At 44.8% G+C, this 14,584-nt stretch overlaps 1 protein-coding gene across 4 annotated transcripts in view; it reads left to right on the forward strand.

Moving 5' to 3' along the window:
- Eva1a (eva-1 homolog A, regulator of programmed cell death) overlaps nucleotides 1-14,584 on the forward strand; it is a 52,565-nt gene that overhangs the window by 23,936 nt on the left and 14,045 nt on the right. For 3 of the 4 annotated variants that reach the window (XM_021164917.2, XM_021164918.2, XM_029478477.1), the window contains exon 2: nucleotides 4,912-5,075. In XM_021164917.2, coding sequence (XP_021020576.1) covers nucleotides 4,976-5,075 — 100 coding nt within the window. In that variant the 5' untranslated portion in view covers nucleotides 4,912-4,975. Of the gene's footprint in view, nucleotides 1-4,536; nucleotides 4,718-4,911; nucleotides 5,076-14,584 lie in introns of those variants that run through there. The other variant, XM_021164919.2, reaches the window with a different exon arrangement.

The following is a 14,584-nucleotide window of genomic DNA, read 5'->3' on the forward strand; positions in this document are numbered from 1 at the left end:
CTCTCCCTCTCCCTCTCCCTCTCTCCCTCTCTCTTGAGACAGGGTTTCTCTGTGTAGCCCTGGCTGTCGTGGAGCTTGCTCTTGAAGACCAGGCTGGCCTCGAACTCACAGAGATTCACCTGACTCTTCCTCCTCCTGAGTGTTGGGACTAAAGGCATGCACCACCACACCCAGCTCCCCACCCTACTTTTTAAGTTTTTTTTTTTTTTAATATTTTTAAAAAGTGTATGTGTATGAATGTTTTGCCTTCATGCACACCTTGTGCCCACAGAGGTCAGAAGAGGGAGTTACAGATAGTTGTGATGCACCATGTAGGTGCGGAGAATCAAACCTCATTCCTCTTGGAAGAGTAGCCAGTACTCCTACCCAACTATCGGCCTCTCCAGCTTGAGCGGCCTCTTTCTCACTTCCCTGGAAAGAGCGATGGACAGAGGAGGGTGCCCAAGCATCCTTTGTGAGGAGAAGCCTTGACATAAAGCCTGTAGACATAGCATGTAGGAGGCCACAGGTCCTGTGTTTTCTTTCCACACACTCATAATGCATAGCTCTGTCCAGGGCTGAAGAGAGAGGCTTCCGGAGCAGCAGGAACAGGCTGTGGAAACAGAAAGGTCAGAATTTACTGGGCTTTAATGTCCACACAGAGCAGTGTGGGACTTTTTATTCCATAGTGCATCTGGGCATTGCTATCTGGGACGTGAATTCCCTTCCTTCCTGTTCCAGGGAAGCGGCCTGCGAGTTTCACTGATGTCGGGCCAGGCTGACTGGTCCCTCACTCCCTAGGTTGTGGGTTTTGGCTGAAGAGAAGGAAGCGGAAGCGGATGTCTCTGATCGTCTGTTTCTTGCTTCCTTTCTGTTATGAACAGAAGAGGCTGGATTCTCCAACTGGCTAGTCCAAATTCCCGATAAAATTCCAATCAACAGGGACTGGAGAGATGGCCCTGCACTTACAAGCATTGACTGCTCCGGCAGGTGACTCGGGCTTGTTTCTCAGCATGCTCATGGTTTACAACTATCTGCAGTTCTAGGGCACCCGATGCCCTCTTCTGGCCTTTGCAAGCATATGCGTGAGGTGCACACATATACCTGCAGACAAGCAGTCATTCACATAAAATAAAAATGTGTAAGTCTTTTTAAAAAATCCTTACCCATGGGCTTTTTCCTTTGAGAGAATGTTACCCAACTCTTCAAGGACCTAGACACCCAACCCCCAAAAGACCTCTTTGTTGGACTTATGATGGAACCAAGTCTAAGGGGTATAAGGTGATCTCCCAGATGTGCGTGCACACACACAGATGTCCCTTTTCTCCTTTCAGCATCTGAGAAGTCAGCTGGGACCAAGCAGGTTTAGAACTGATCGGCTGCCACCATCCTCATCAAGGATGGCCAGTTATTACTTCTGTGTTCCCAGTAGCCCACCTCTCCCCAGGTAGCTATCACCCCCCAAGAGTTACCTGCATGCGGGTAACCTTACCCCCCAGCTTACCTCCTACTGCTTCTGAGTATAAGGTGCAGTGGGCTATCACTGGGAACATTTCATTTCTGCAATTGCACTCTGTGCATGGGCTCAGGGCTGCTGAGAATGTAAATGTGTAACTGTGGGAATGAGCTTGCCTGTAATGTGGAAGCTGATGATGAACACGGTGCGCCATGTGACCAATTAACCGTTCAATCTGAGTTCTCACAAGACAGGGCATGTCATTGTCTTCATCAGTTCAGCAGTCTGTGGTCAGGAAGCCAAGACACTGGGGCAGATGTAGTAGAAGGAGATGGTTTCTTTCCATTCTTTTGTAGTTTGTTGGTAATTAGGTGAAGAAGCTGTGGAGCAGTATATGAAAGAAAACTCCTATAGAGTAAGGGGCCTGGGAAGATAGCTCAGTGGGTAAGAGCACTTCGTGCACAAACATGAGGGCCTGAGTTCGAATCCACAGAACCCACTTGGAAAGCCTATAATCACAGTGCTGTGTGTACCAGAGACAGAAAGGCTGCTAGCTGCTAGCCTAGCTCCAGATTCAGTGAGACTCAAGAAGGTAAGTGGAGACATGGCAGGACATCTGTCACCCTCTTCTGGTGATCGGGTGTGCTCACAGTGCATGCAGCTGCACACTCCCTCTCACATTCACACAAGAACTGGTAGATACTGCATTGCTAGGTGAGCGTTGACAGAGCGTTTGTTCTTTAAAAATGACTTTTCTCTGGAAGGATGTGGAATTAACCCAGTGGGCTATCACTCGGAGAAAGCTATGGCTTTGAAAATATGCAACTCTCTTGTAATTCTCCCTTTCCCAGGACAATCCTGATCATTCCTTGCATCAGTGTGTCTGAAGGGCTGAATCCTAGTCTTGGCATAGACCTCAGACCCCATGAACCAAGGGACTATTTCTATGAAGGATGGGCCATTCTGAGCCAGGGGATCTCTGCTTATAGATTAATAGCCATTGTTCACTTGTGGTATCTTCTTTCGAGAACTTTGCTGGTCATCAAGACACTGCATTGTTGAAACAGTGTTTGGTGCAATGCTCCTATGGGCAGGCATTGGCAACTTCTCGCTGACTCCTTCCTGTCTGGGACAGGCGCATGGGATTCCTAAACTTGAGGATGACTTAGGCTGGACTCTGAAGTAGTGGTGCCTGCTCACTCAAGAACTCTGCGAACACTTTCGGACCAGATTGCTCTTTGTGGCTGAAGGCTGTCCTGTGTATTATGGGATATTGAGTAGCATCTCTGACCCTAACCCTGGATGCCAGTGTCACCTTGTCTTGTAGCTGTGACAACCAGAAATGATGCTCAATGCTGTCAAATGTGTGCTGAGAGGCAAGACAGCCTGGGCTGAGAACTGACCTTCTTGGAGCTGGGAAGGGACGGAGAGCTTCCTAGGGGAACATGGCATAACCCTGTGCATATGAATGACTGAGTGTCTCTGTCCTGTGCTGGTGCGTAGGTTCACAGTGCACTGGCTGCACAAACCCACAAGGGTCATATAGTACAACACTTCTCAAACTCGACTGAGTGTGTCAGAAACTTAGATTTGGATTTACTGGGTTCAGGGTGGGACCTAGGATTATGCAGACCTGACGAGCTGCTAATTAATGTTGCTGCTGCTTATACTTAGATGACACTCAATGAGAATGAAGGCCGGCCATCTACACATTATGGTCCCTGGGGCCAACTTGAGATCACTGTGGGTTTTTTAAAGTTTTTATTTTTTTAAATTTAAAATTATAAGTATGTATGTGTAGCTATTTGTATATTAATACAGGCACCTGAGGAAGCCAGATGAGGGTGTTGGGTTTCTTGAAGCCAGAGTAGTAGGTGGCTGTGAGTTGCCCAATGTGAGTGCTCAGAAACAAATGCAAGTCCTCTATAAGAGCAGTAGGTGCCAAATGAAGTCCACAGTCAAATGTGTGGAAAGATGAAGGAGCTTGGTGCCCTTGGGGAATTAAAAACAATCTGGCATTGTTGGAGTATTCAATGAGTTTATATCTGTGTCTGTAGGTGTGGGGCTGGGGAGGAGTCTCCTCGGGAACTAAGGTTAGAGTCATACAGGTTTTATGTTGAAAAGGTGAATGTCTGTAGGCTTAGACTGTGGCTGTGTAATCATACCTATACTGAAGAAAGCTACCCCTGCTGGTGAGTTAGGAAGAAGAGTCATCAAAATGAGCATGTGGGACACTTAGAAGCGAGAGGTGTGGCCTGCACCAGGGAGCATTGGTGAGGGAAGGTGGAAGGAGGTGGACCTGAACTTCAGATTCTAGCACCTTCTCTTCCTGAATCCTGGGGTCCTTGAATCTGTGGAGCCCAGAGCTGTGGTGAGGAGCTGGCCAGTGGCCTGGACTCCCACTATTTACCTGGACCCTTCAGCACTTACCCTTCGGGAATGCTAATGGATACTGAAGGACCTGTTCTGCTGTGGCTGGGAGGAGGAGAGCCAACCCCCCCAACCCCCCAGCCCCATGTTTCCCACCTCACAGCGGCCAGCCACCTTTCTGAGTCCTTTTAGCTCCCCCTTTCATTCTGACACTGAGTGGAATAAAGTAATAAAAAGGATTGGATATCTTTTCAGGGGGTTTACCTACTACCATGCCTGATGTGCCTCCAACTCCAATATAACCAAATATCCCTAATGGCTCTGATAATCAGCTAGCCCATTTCAGACTGGTTTCTCTCCTGCTGTCTCAGGTTATGTAGCCTTTGCTTTAAGGAGGGATGGGTGGTTACTTTTTCTACCTCCACAGCAGTCAGACTGTTCCCTTCACAGTAAGGGAATCTCCTGCTTGCTACCCTGTTTTACCTTTTTTTAAAAAAACAAACAAACAAACAAACAAGCAAAACAGAACCCTGCCTCCCTTCTGAACTCTGAGATCCCTGTCCTTGTTTTAAGCCCCAGCACATTATTGTCAGGGTCATGGAGCCTGGGATCCAGGGGCAGGTTCTTGGCATTTTAGAACTGGACACACAGTGCAGCTGTGGGATGGGCATGGCTGGCCAATCACCAAGGGTGACATGTTTTGACCTGAGGGACAAGGCACCTGATCAGAGTACATGCGTGTCCTGTGCCAAGTACCGTGTGCCATTGGTGCAGGCTTCCAGAAAAGAGCAGCAGAGCTGTCCCTGGGGTGATGACATGGCTGTAATGGATGAACCAGGAAGAATACAATTAAGCATCCGAGGACTGGCCTGAGGGAGGACTGTAGTGGGACAGAGAAAGGGGAAACACGTAGTATGTTACTTACGGCCTCCTGAAAACCAGGCATCTCACTGGATTAAGACAAAACCCAGATCTTTGTGGCTCTCTGAGTGGGAAAGATGGCTTCCTTTGGGAACCTGGCTCTTTATTACTGAGCACAGAGCGCTGGATTACCAACCCCAGGAAAGCAGACGGTGCTTCATATCTCACTTTATGTCTCCAAACAGGAGAGAGAGAGGGGCTACGCTGAGCCTGAAGAAAGACGTATCCTGGAGCTCTTCTCCATGCCACATGAAGCTGCCCCTCAGCCCCAGCACGGAACCAGTGGCCACGGAGCCCTTGGGAATGGCTCTGCTCAGCAGCATCCTGGCAGCCTGGTCTTATATCTCAGGTGGGTGCTGATGTCTGCTGGCCAGGGCTGTGACCTGGGCTGCTTCTTACTGCCTGGGTCTGAGCTTAGACTAGGAGAGAAGTGAGTAGGCACCACGGGGAGGCTCTGCTCCACTGGGTTGGAGATGTAAGTTTTTTGGGTAATTATTTAAGCGAGATATTCTCTAATTTGACAGGTGAATACTCCTAACAGGGTGTCTGTCTGGAGAACTGCTTAGTTATCTTTCAGCCGTGGATCACTGCTGGTTTCTTTTCTCAGCACACCAACCAATAAGGAAGGAGGAGTCCTCCAGCCTGAGAATTTCTGTAGGTTCTCAAACTCACACAGCGCTCTCTCTCTCTCTCTCTCTCTCTCTCTCTCTCTCTCTNTCTCTCTCTCTCTCTCTCTCTCTCTCTGTGTGTGTGTGTGTGTGTGTGTGTGTGTGTGTGTGTTTGTGTTTCAGGGCCCATCTGAAGTATTTAAGAACTTTCTGGAAGAGAGGGAGCCAGGAGGTGTGTGAGTCTGGAGACACTGGTGCTTGTTAGCCTCTTCTTGATTCAAACTTGTGCTCTTCAGCAAGATGTCTGACTTGCTCCTCAAGATTTTATTTTTCTGCCGAGCAGACACCGTTTGTATAAAAGATGCTATTTGCTAACACATGGAAATGCTCTATCATTTAGATGCTCAAACTTCTATCTTGCTGGAGTGGGTGTTGTAATCTTTAACGTTTGGATAACTTGCTTCTGTTTTGTTTTGCCCGGAGTTGTATAGATATTATATGAAGAAGGATGCCAAGGATCTGATTTGACTCCCTCTAAGGGAAGGGTTTTATTTTCTAATTTTCTAGCCAGGGTTTATATTGGCAACTTAAGAATTCAAATGTAAAACCCAATGCTTCTATTTACAATGGCTCGCTCCTTGTAGGGAAACTTGTAAGGACCAACCCAACTGGCTCATTTGTAGTTGGCAAGATGGAGCATGTCTGAGTTACTTTCCTGTTGCATTGATAAAATTCCCTGAGAAAAGCAATGTAAGAGAGAAAGGGTCTGCTTTAGCTCATAGTTTAGGGGCACAGTCCATCATGGTGGGACAGTCAAGGTAGCAGAAACCTGAAATGGTCAGCTGTGTTGTCTCATAACCAGGAACCGAGAGCAGCGAGTGTAGGTGTGCCACTAATAGGGTCTACAAAGCCAAAATCCTCTGTCCTGGAGATGGCTCCACCTTTTCCATCTGAGATTGATTTTTTTCACATTAATTAACATAATAAATACAACCCCCTAAAGGACATGAAGTTGGGTGGGTTAAGGGTGAGTGTAGTGGAGCTGGGGGAGAAGAGTAGGTGACTATGATCAAAATACATTGTATGCAAGTAGGAAATTCTCAAAGGGTAAATGAAAATATTTTTTAAGAAAGGTCATCTCTCACAGACATTCTCAGAGGAGAGCCGGAACCTGGATAGTCCCTCACACGTAAACCTAAAGTCTGTCACATTGATCATCAGCATTAGCCTTCACAGGGTGTCTAGTCCCTGTGTGCCACATATCCTGGTTCTTCTCTCATGACTTAGAGAATCCAACTCTCATCCCCTTTGAGGAAGGCCTCCTTCCTGGGCATCCACACATTAGTGGGAGTTCACTGTTATTTTTTTATGGATGGAGCTTCTCACAGGCTATCTTCAAATGCCCCATGTGCTTGTCCCACCACTGTGGTTTATGCTGGAGACTGCATCCAGGGCTTCATGCAGGCTAAGCTAGTGTGCTACACACTGAGCTACCTTTCTAGACCCTTTGCTGTCTCTTTGAGCTGTGTGGGGATAAAGAAGACTGAAACTAGAGTAGGGACATTTGGGGCAGTGACAACATGTTTGCACAATGACTGGAGGAGGGTCCACCTACTCTGTCCTGAAGACTTTCCCAAAGCGAAGCAGATGGCAGCGGGAGGGTCTGGGATTCCCACAGGCTCAAGGATACCTGCAAACCAGCTACTGGATGAAAGGGCTTCTGGAGAGAGCAAACAGAGCACTGGACTTTGGCACTCTGCTCAGTACAGGAGGCACCTGGCAAGCTTCCATTTTGACCAGCCTGACCCTGAGTTGTGACCAATGAATGTGGTAATTCATTGAATTGGCTGCAGTTTGCAGGGAGTCTTGTGACCTTGTTGAGTATGAAAAGGCTCATGGCCCTGTTTTTCTGTCTCCTCCAACCTTCCTTCTCCCTATGCCATTACACTGGAATCAAGTGTTATGTGGGACACTGTGAAACTTTTTTAAAAAGATTTATTTATTTATTATATATAAGTACACTGTAGCTATCTTCAGACACACCAGAAGAGGGCATCAGATCTCATTACAAATGGTTGTGAGCCACCATGTGGTTGCTGGAATTTGAACTCAGGATGGACGAACCAGGAAGAATACAGAAGAAAAACAGTCAGTGCTCTTAACCACTGAGCCATCTCTCCAGCCCCCCCCCCCCCCACTGTAAAACTTTTGCTTCTTTTAAGCAGGCATGTGGAAAGGGGATTCTGAGGAGATGGCTCAGCAGATGAGAGCACATGCTACCAAGCTTGACCTGAATTCGTATTCCAGGATCCACATGGCAGAAAGGGAGAACCAAGTCCACTAATTGACCTCTGACCCCCACATGCATGCCTTGGCACCAGTTCCCCACCCCCTGCCAATTAAGACATGTGAACATTTTTACAAATTAAATAAGCATGGACTAAAATTTAAAGTGAATGTAAGAAAGTGGGGGTTTGGATCTCTAAAATACATGTAATAAGACAGTGAGGGGCTAGAGAGATGGCTCAGTGGTTAAAAGCACTGTCTGCCCTTTAGAAAGACCCAAGTTAAATTCCCAGCACCCATATGGCAGCTCACAACTATGTAACTCCAGTTCCAAGGGATCTCCCAGCCTCACACAATGCACATAAGATAAAATAGAAAATAAATGAATAAAACAGATTAGAAATGGATTCTGACTAAACAGATGGCTCAACAGTTAAGAGTGAATACTACTCTTGTAGAGAACCCCAAGTTTAGTCCACCCCACCCACACATGACATCTCACTACCCCAGTAACTTCAGTACTAGAAGATCCTACGCCCTCTTCTGGCCCTCAAAGTCACCTGTGTACAGGTGCAAATACTCACACATAAAATATACACAAACATTTTTTTAATGATGCTGAAATCAGGAACACTCATCAATTATAAAGACAATGAATAATTTTTAAAACACAAAGATGAATAAAATAGGTAAAATTGTTACTGTCCATAAGGATAAATTAGGACCAAATATAAAAAATATGGCAGGAGAGACTTGTTGTTGCTTTGCTTTCTCCCATGCCTCTTCTCCTCTATCTGGCTGTTAGTTTCAGTAGGACCCGATTTCTCTAGCTTACTCTCCGTTCCAGTTGTATGCTGGTTCATCTTCAGTGTCAACCTTAATGGACTGAAAGGTGCCTAGAGTTTGGGGCACATTCCAGGTTTGTCTAATAGGTTTTTCAGAGATTGGCACATGGAACGTGAACCAAGTGGGGAAAACTCATCGTGAGTATAGATGTCTCTATTCATAGGCTGTGGGTCCAAGTAGAACAAAAAGGAAGAATGGGGAAATATGTGCACAGGTGGTATCTTCGTGCTATTTTCTGTGGCTTTGATCAAAACCCTGAGTAAAACAACCTATGTGAGAGAGAAAGGGTTCATGTTAGCTCCCAATTCCAGGTTAGAGTCCAAAAACAACAGAAAACTTGAAATGGCTAGTCATATTCACAGTCAAGAGCAGAGAGAGAGTGAATGCATGCATGCTTGCAGAATAGGATCCTCTGCATAGGGAATGGTGTCACCCAGAGTGGGCTGGGTCTTTTCAACTCAATTAACTCAATCAAGACAATCCCTCATAGACATGGAAACAGGCCAACTTGATCTAGACAACTATCATTGAGATTCCCTCTTCATAAGAGTCAAGATTGTGTTAAGCTGGCAATTATGGTGCTATTCTTTCTGAATGGGATGTTTCTTGCTAGTAGCATTGATCACTGACATCAGATTACAGGTCAGTCCATCTTTCAGTGAGGACTTCCACCAGCATTCTCCAGGAGACTTCCAGCCCTTCAACCTGTATTACTTGTCCCTCTTATTCTGGGGGCTTCCAGCTGCTCCAACAACTGAGCAGGGATTGGCTTCCTCAGCTTTCCAGCCTACAGACAGGAACTCTATAACCTCTGATCATTACTCTCATGTTTTCTGCCTCCTTATTCATTCTATTCCTCAGAAAAATTTTAGCCAATGCAAATTACTTCTTGTCCAACCCATGAGGTCCATTTCTTTAGCAACACATTTGCTACTTGCTATTGCACACAACTGTCTTGGTCCTTTGTCTGACGAATGTGAGTGTGTGTGTGTGTGTGTGTTTTAGCAGTCATATGAGGTGTTTGAATATTCCAGGAGAGAGGGAGATAGAAGATTGTGTAAATCTGGGAGCCCCCTGTTTGCCTCTTTCTTAGCCTAGAGTTGTGCTTTTCTGAAAGATGCCTCACTAGTTGAGGGTGTCTACGTAGACCAGACAGTGTTATACAGGATCAGCTCTTCCTTTGATTACATGTGCAAACCCTCCCACTCGAGTAAGTTTTTCATCTTTTGGTAGCTGGCTTTTGTTTTGTATCTGTTAGCTGGCATTCTGGATGTTGTTTGAAGAAGAAGGGACTGAGATTCTGATTAAATTTCCTTTGGGGAAGGGCTGGCTTTACTTTGTGATTCTATGATAGATAGGGTTGGTGTGTGTGCATATAGAAGCCAGCAGATGCACATGGCCTCTGCTCCTGGATAAGCCTGTCACATAGTTCTGTGGTCTTTCTATTTGCTTTTAGATATAACTTGTCCAATGTCTGTGTGACATGAATCTTATACCGTGACTATAGCAGAATGTGCCAATCTTTCACAACAGCTACCCCAACATTAACTGTCTCAATAACTAATGATATCAGTTCAACAAGACACTACCTGAAAAAAATATTAAGCTGTATAACCCAAGCTGGCTCCTAACTCATGGTAATGCTCCTGCCTCTGCCTCACAAGTGCTGGCATTACAGTTATAATCACCATACTAGACTGACTCTTTCTTAAGGGGAAAATAAAAGTTACTAATGATAAGATGTTGAAATTTCTAACATATAAAAATTCACAAATTTAATTAAAGAGTCTCGAGGAAAGAGTCCCAGGAGAAAAGTTGACAAAGGACAAGAATTGGCAGTTTGCATAAGGAAAAATGCAAATGGCTGCTAAAACTGCACAGTTTAAAATTCTGGCGAATCCATGAACAATGAGGGCAGGATGGAAGTGCAGGGAGACAAGTGTGTGCCCACTTAAGCTGATGGACTCACAGGTGGATGGGTGCTCTCTGGGGAGTAGTTCAGCAATATCTGCCCAAAACCTTATGCATACATTACCATATTCAGGAATGCCTCTGCCAGGAATTTCTTCTAAGGGAATAATTAGAGATATAGGCAGACACATTACTATGAGGACAAGAGCTCTTGGAATCATTTTGATGGAAAAGATGAGAAAATTTTGCTGACTAGGAAACGAAATAGAAATTTGTAAATGCTGTGCTACTGAGGGGATAAGGACATGCGTGTATAATGTGTAGTACATGTACCTCTGCTAATCTATCTGTTTTAAATGGGACTGTGTTCTGCTATAATTTGTATGTGAGTGCTAGGATCGAGTAGATGTCTGGGTACTTTTTATATTATTTTAATTAGCTATACTTTTTGTATGTTGTTTGTGTGTGGTACTGTGTGTATATGTGCATACATGTCCAGAGGACAGCTTCAGCTGTCATTCACAGGTAATGTGTGATTTTTTGGGGGTGTACAGGGTTTCTTTCTGGTCTGGAAAGACCGAGTAGGGCCAAGCTGACTGTCCAGTAAGCCTCAGGAATCAGCCTGCCTCCACCTTCTAGGTCCTGGGATTACAAGCACCCATACCCATCCTTGAACTTTTTTTTTTAATGTGGGTTCTAGGAATCACACTCAGGTCCTTGTGCTTGCAAGGCAAGTGATTTACAGACTGAGCCCCATCCCCAACCTGCTTAGCTGTATTCTGTAAGAATAGTATTGGATTGGAATATATACGTTAGATAATTCCCATTTTTCTGTCTTCTTGAGCTCCACAGCCTTCTGAGCTCAGCCTAGACTAGACTCCTATGTACATAACTCAGAAATAAGATTTTTACCTGTAGACATGTCTTCTTCACAGACATCTGTCTGTTTATGCCTTCTACTCTTTTATTGTGTTCCCCCTCAAGCCCTATGTCCCCCATCACTGACGTGGTTTGAACTCCATCTTCTATTTGCTGAAATTACCATAATGGTATTGTTCACCATCTTCCTGCCTCTGATTCTACTGGATCTGTATTTCTGTAGTAAAATGATCTGTCTCTAGTGCTGGCATGAACATGCAGTTGGATTTATTTTGATGCTGTCTTGAGATCTCTATGCAGGGGTGAGGATTGGAGTTCAGATCCTATCACCCACATAAGTACCAGTGAGTGTGGTAGCCTGCCTGGAATTCCAGCACATGGGAGGTAGAGACAGAGGACTCTGAGCTGGCTGGAGTGCTAGACCAGCCAAATGAGCGAGTTCTGAGCTCAAGGGACAGACACTGACTTGATAATGCTAGGTGGGGCCATCAAGGAAGACACCACTAGATGTTAACCTCTGACTTCCCTCTACATGAATGTGTGCACATGTATGTGAGCAGGCATACACACAGGCACATGTCACTTGCACATACACATACCAAAATAATCCAAATGCTTTGTATGCTTTAACTATTACTGCTATTTTAAAGCTATAGGTGGTGTAAAATCTTGGCCATCTAGCGAGGCTGTGGAGTTCTCTAACTCATTCATGTGTTATGGTTTTTATATGCTTGGCGCAGGTAGTGACACAATTAAGAGGTGTGGCCCTGTTGGAGTAGGTGTGGCCTTGTTGGAGTAGGTGTTTCACTCTGGGTGTGGGCTTTAAGACCCTCATCTTAGCTGCCTGGAAGCCAGTATTCTGCTAGCAGCTTTCAGATGAAGATGTAGAACTCTCAGCTCCTCCTGCACCATGCCTGCCTGGATGCTGCCATGTTCCTGCCTTGATGATAATGGATGGAACCTATGAACCTGTAAGCCAGCCCCAATTAAATGTTGTCATTATAAGAGTTGCCTTGGTCATGGTGTCTGTTCACAGCAGTAAAACCCTAAGACACTGTGATTCCTTGACTCGTGTTTTATTCCTTCTGTCTCAGTACTTGTATTGAGGGAATTAACATTTCCTATCTTAACCATTTGCAAGCAACTCATTAACCAGAATACAATGCTTTATAAATAGGGTAATACCATTAATAATAATAGCCTCATTAATAATTCCTAATAGGGTCATTAGAAAGAATAAATGGAATAATTACTCATTTTTAACTTAATTATTGGGTTATTTAGTGCATGTGCCTGGCTCAGGCAGGCCTCCTTCCTTCCAGGGTTTTCCTTTAAAGTTACCTTTTCAGTGAGTTTCCTGCTGGTCACTGTCTATCTGCTTTCATCAGCACAGCACACATTGGGCCCGTCTTGTCCTCTCTCATATTTCTCCTTAGCACCCTGTGAAAAGTCATAGAAAGAAGTCTAATATCAAAGCTGTCCACTCCATCCAGGCTTTGGTATGTCCTGGCTGGTAGTGAATCAAATACACTGTCTGCCCTGAGCTTTTCCCGCTAAGCATTATGACCCAGAGACACTGCAGGTCAGTGTGGAGAACCTTCCTTGTTCTGTTAGGCAATTGCTAACGTCTCCATAGCCCTGCCCTTTGCCAATAGCTAGTGGGAATGCTCAGATCTTTCTCAGAGCAGTGGTGAGTAACCGCGGCATACCCAATCCAGTGCATTTCCAGAATTGGTTTCCCAAAGTACATGGCTGGATCATGTCCCATCCACATTCCAAGGACAAATGTCACCAAGTTGCCACCTAGAGGGCTTTTCTAATTCACCCATTTATAAAGAGATATATGCAAAGCCCCAGAACAGCGTTTTCTATTGTTTTTGGAGTTTTGACAATCTGATAGATGAAAGGGCTGGAGAGATGGCTCAGTGGTTAAGTGCTCTTCCAGCGGTCCTGAGTTCAATTGCCAGCAACCACATGGTGGCTCACAACCACCTGTAATGGGGATCCGATACCCTCTTCTGGTGTGTCTGAAGACAGCTACAGTGTACTCATATATATATATATTATATATATATATATATATATATATCATAAGAAAAGAAGAGAAGAGAAGAGAAGAGAAGAGAAGAGAAGAGAAGAGAAGAGAAAAAGGCTTTCTAAATATAATTTAATTTCTGTAGGCCAGAGGCCAGCAAACTCTGTTTTTCTATAAACTGCCAGAGAGTGTTTTCAGCTTTGTGGTCCAGCCTAGGTTCTACCAGTTTAACTCCACTGTAAACCAAAAGCAGACAAAGGCTTTATATCTGGACAGACACGCCTGCCTTTCAGTGAAACTTTGTGTATAAATGCAGGAGTCCTGCCAACTGTAGCTTGTAGCCCACAGTGTTCCAGTTCCTGTTAGGGGGACATTTTTTGTAGGTCAAAGAACCATGCCTATTGCTTTTTCTGTGCTCGGATCCTTTCCAAAGTTTCTCTGTTAGTTGATTTTTTTCTTAATATTTGTTTTTTATTTGTGTGTTTGGATGTTTTGCTTGCCTGTATGTATGTATACCACCCTTGAGGAGATTGGGGCAGGGCATGAGATACCCTGGAACTGGACCTACAGATGATTGTGAGCTGTTTGGTGGGTGCTGGGAATTGAACTCTGATCCTCTGGAAGAGCAGCTGGTGTCTTAACTGTTGCACTCCCTCTGCAGCACTGCTGCTTATTTTCTTAATGCTTTTCTTTATATATTGATCCCGCTTTTCTGATCATATAACAAATACTCTTTTCTAATTTGTCATTTGCTTTTACATATAGTAGTATTTTAGTAAAGAGGTTTTGGTGGATCATTAAAGGTAGGTGTGTGTGTGTGTGTGTGATACTTTGGTTTTCTTTTTAAAACAGGGTCTCATGTAGCAGTGCCTGAACCTCTCAATTCCTAAGATTGTAGGCAAGCTCCACTACACCTGTCTTATATTTTTTTCTATTAAACATGTGTGTGGTGCAAGTACATGTATGTATTAGTGTGAGCATGTATGTATGAGTGTCTGTACATGTTCATGCTATGCATGTGTGGAGGCCAGAAGTAAATGTCTTGTGTCTTTCACTATTGCCCTTTACCTGATGTTTTGAAACAGGGCCTCTCATTGGATCTAGAACTGTCCAGTTTGCTTGGAAGAACTCCAAATATCTGCCTACCTCCATCACTACAGGACTGAGAGAATAGGCATTTATCACCATGCCCCGCTACTTACTGTTACATGGATGCTGGAGATTGAATTCAGGTCCCCATGCTTATACCGCAGACATTTTATTAACTGAGCCAATCCTCTAGCCCACCCACCT

The sequence above is a fragment of the Mus caroli genome, chromosome 6 (assembly GCF_900094665.2).
Source record: "Mus caroli chromosome 6, CAROLI_EIJ_v1.1, whole genome shotgun sequence".
Lineage (NCBI taxonomy): Eukaryota > Metazoa > Chordata > Mammalia > Rodentia > Muridae > Mus > Mus caroli.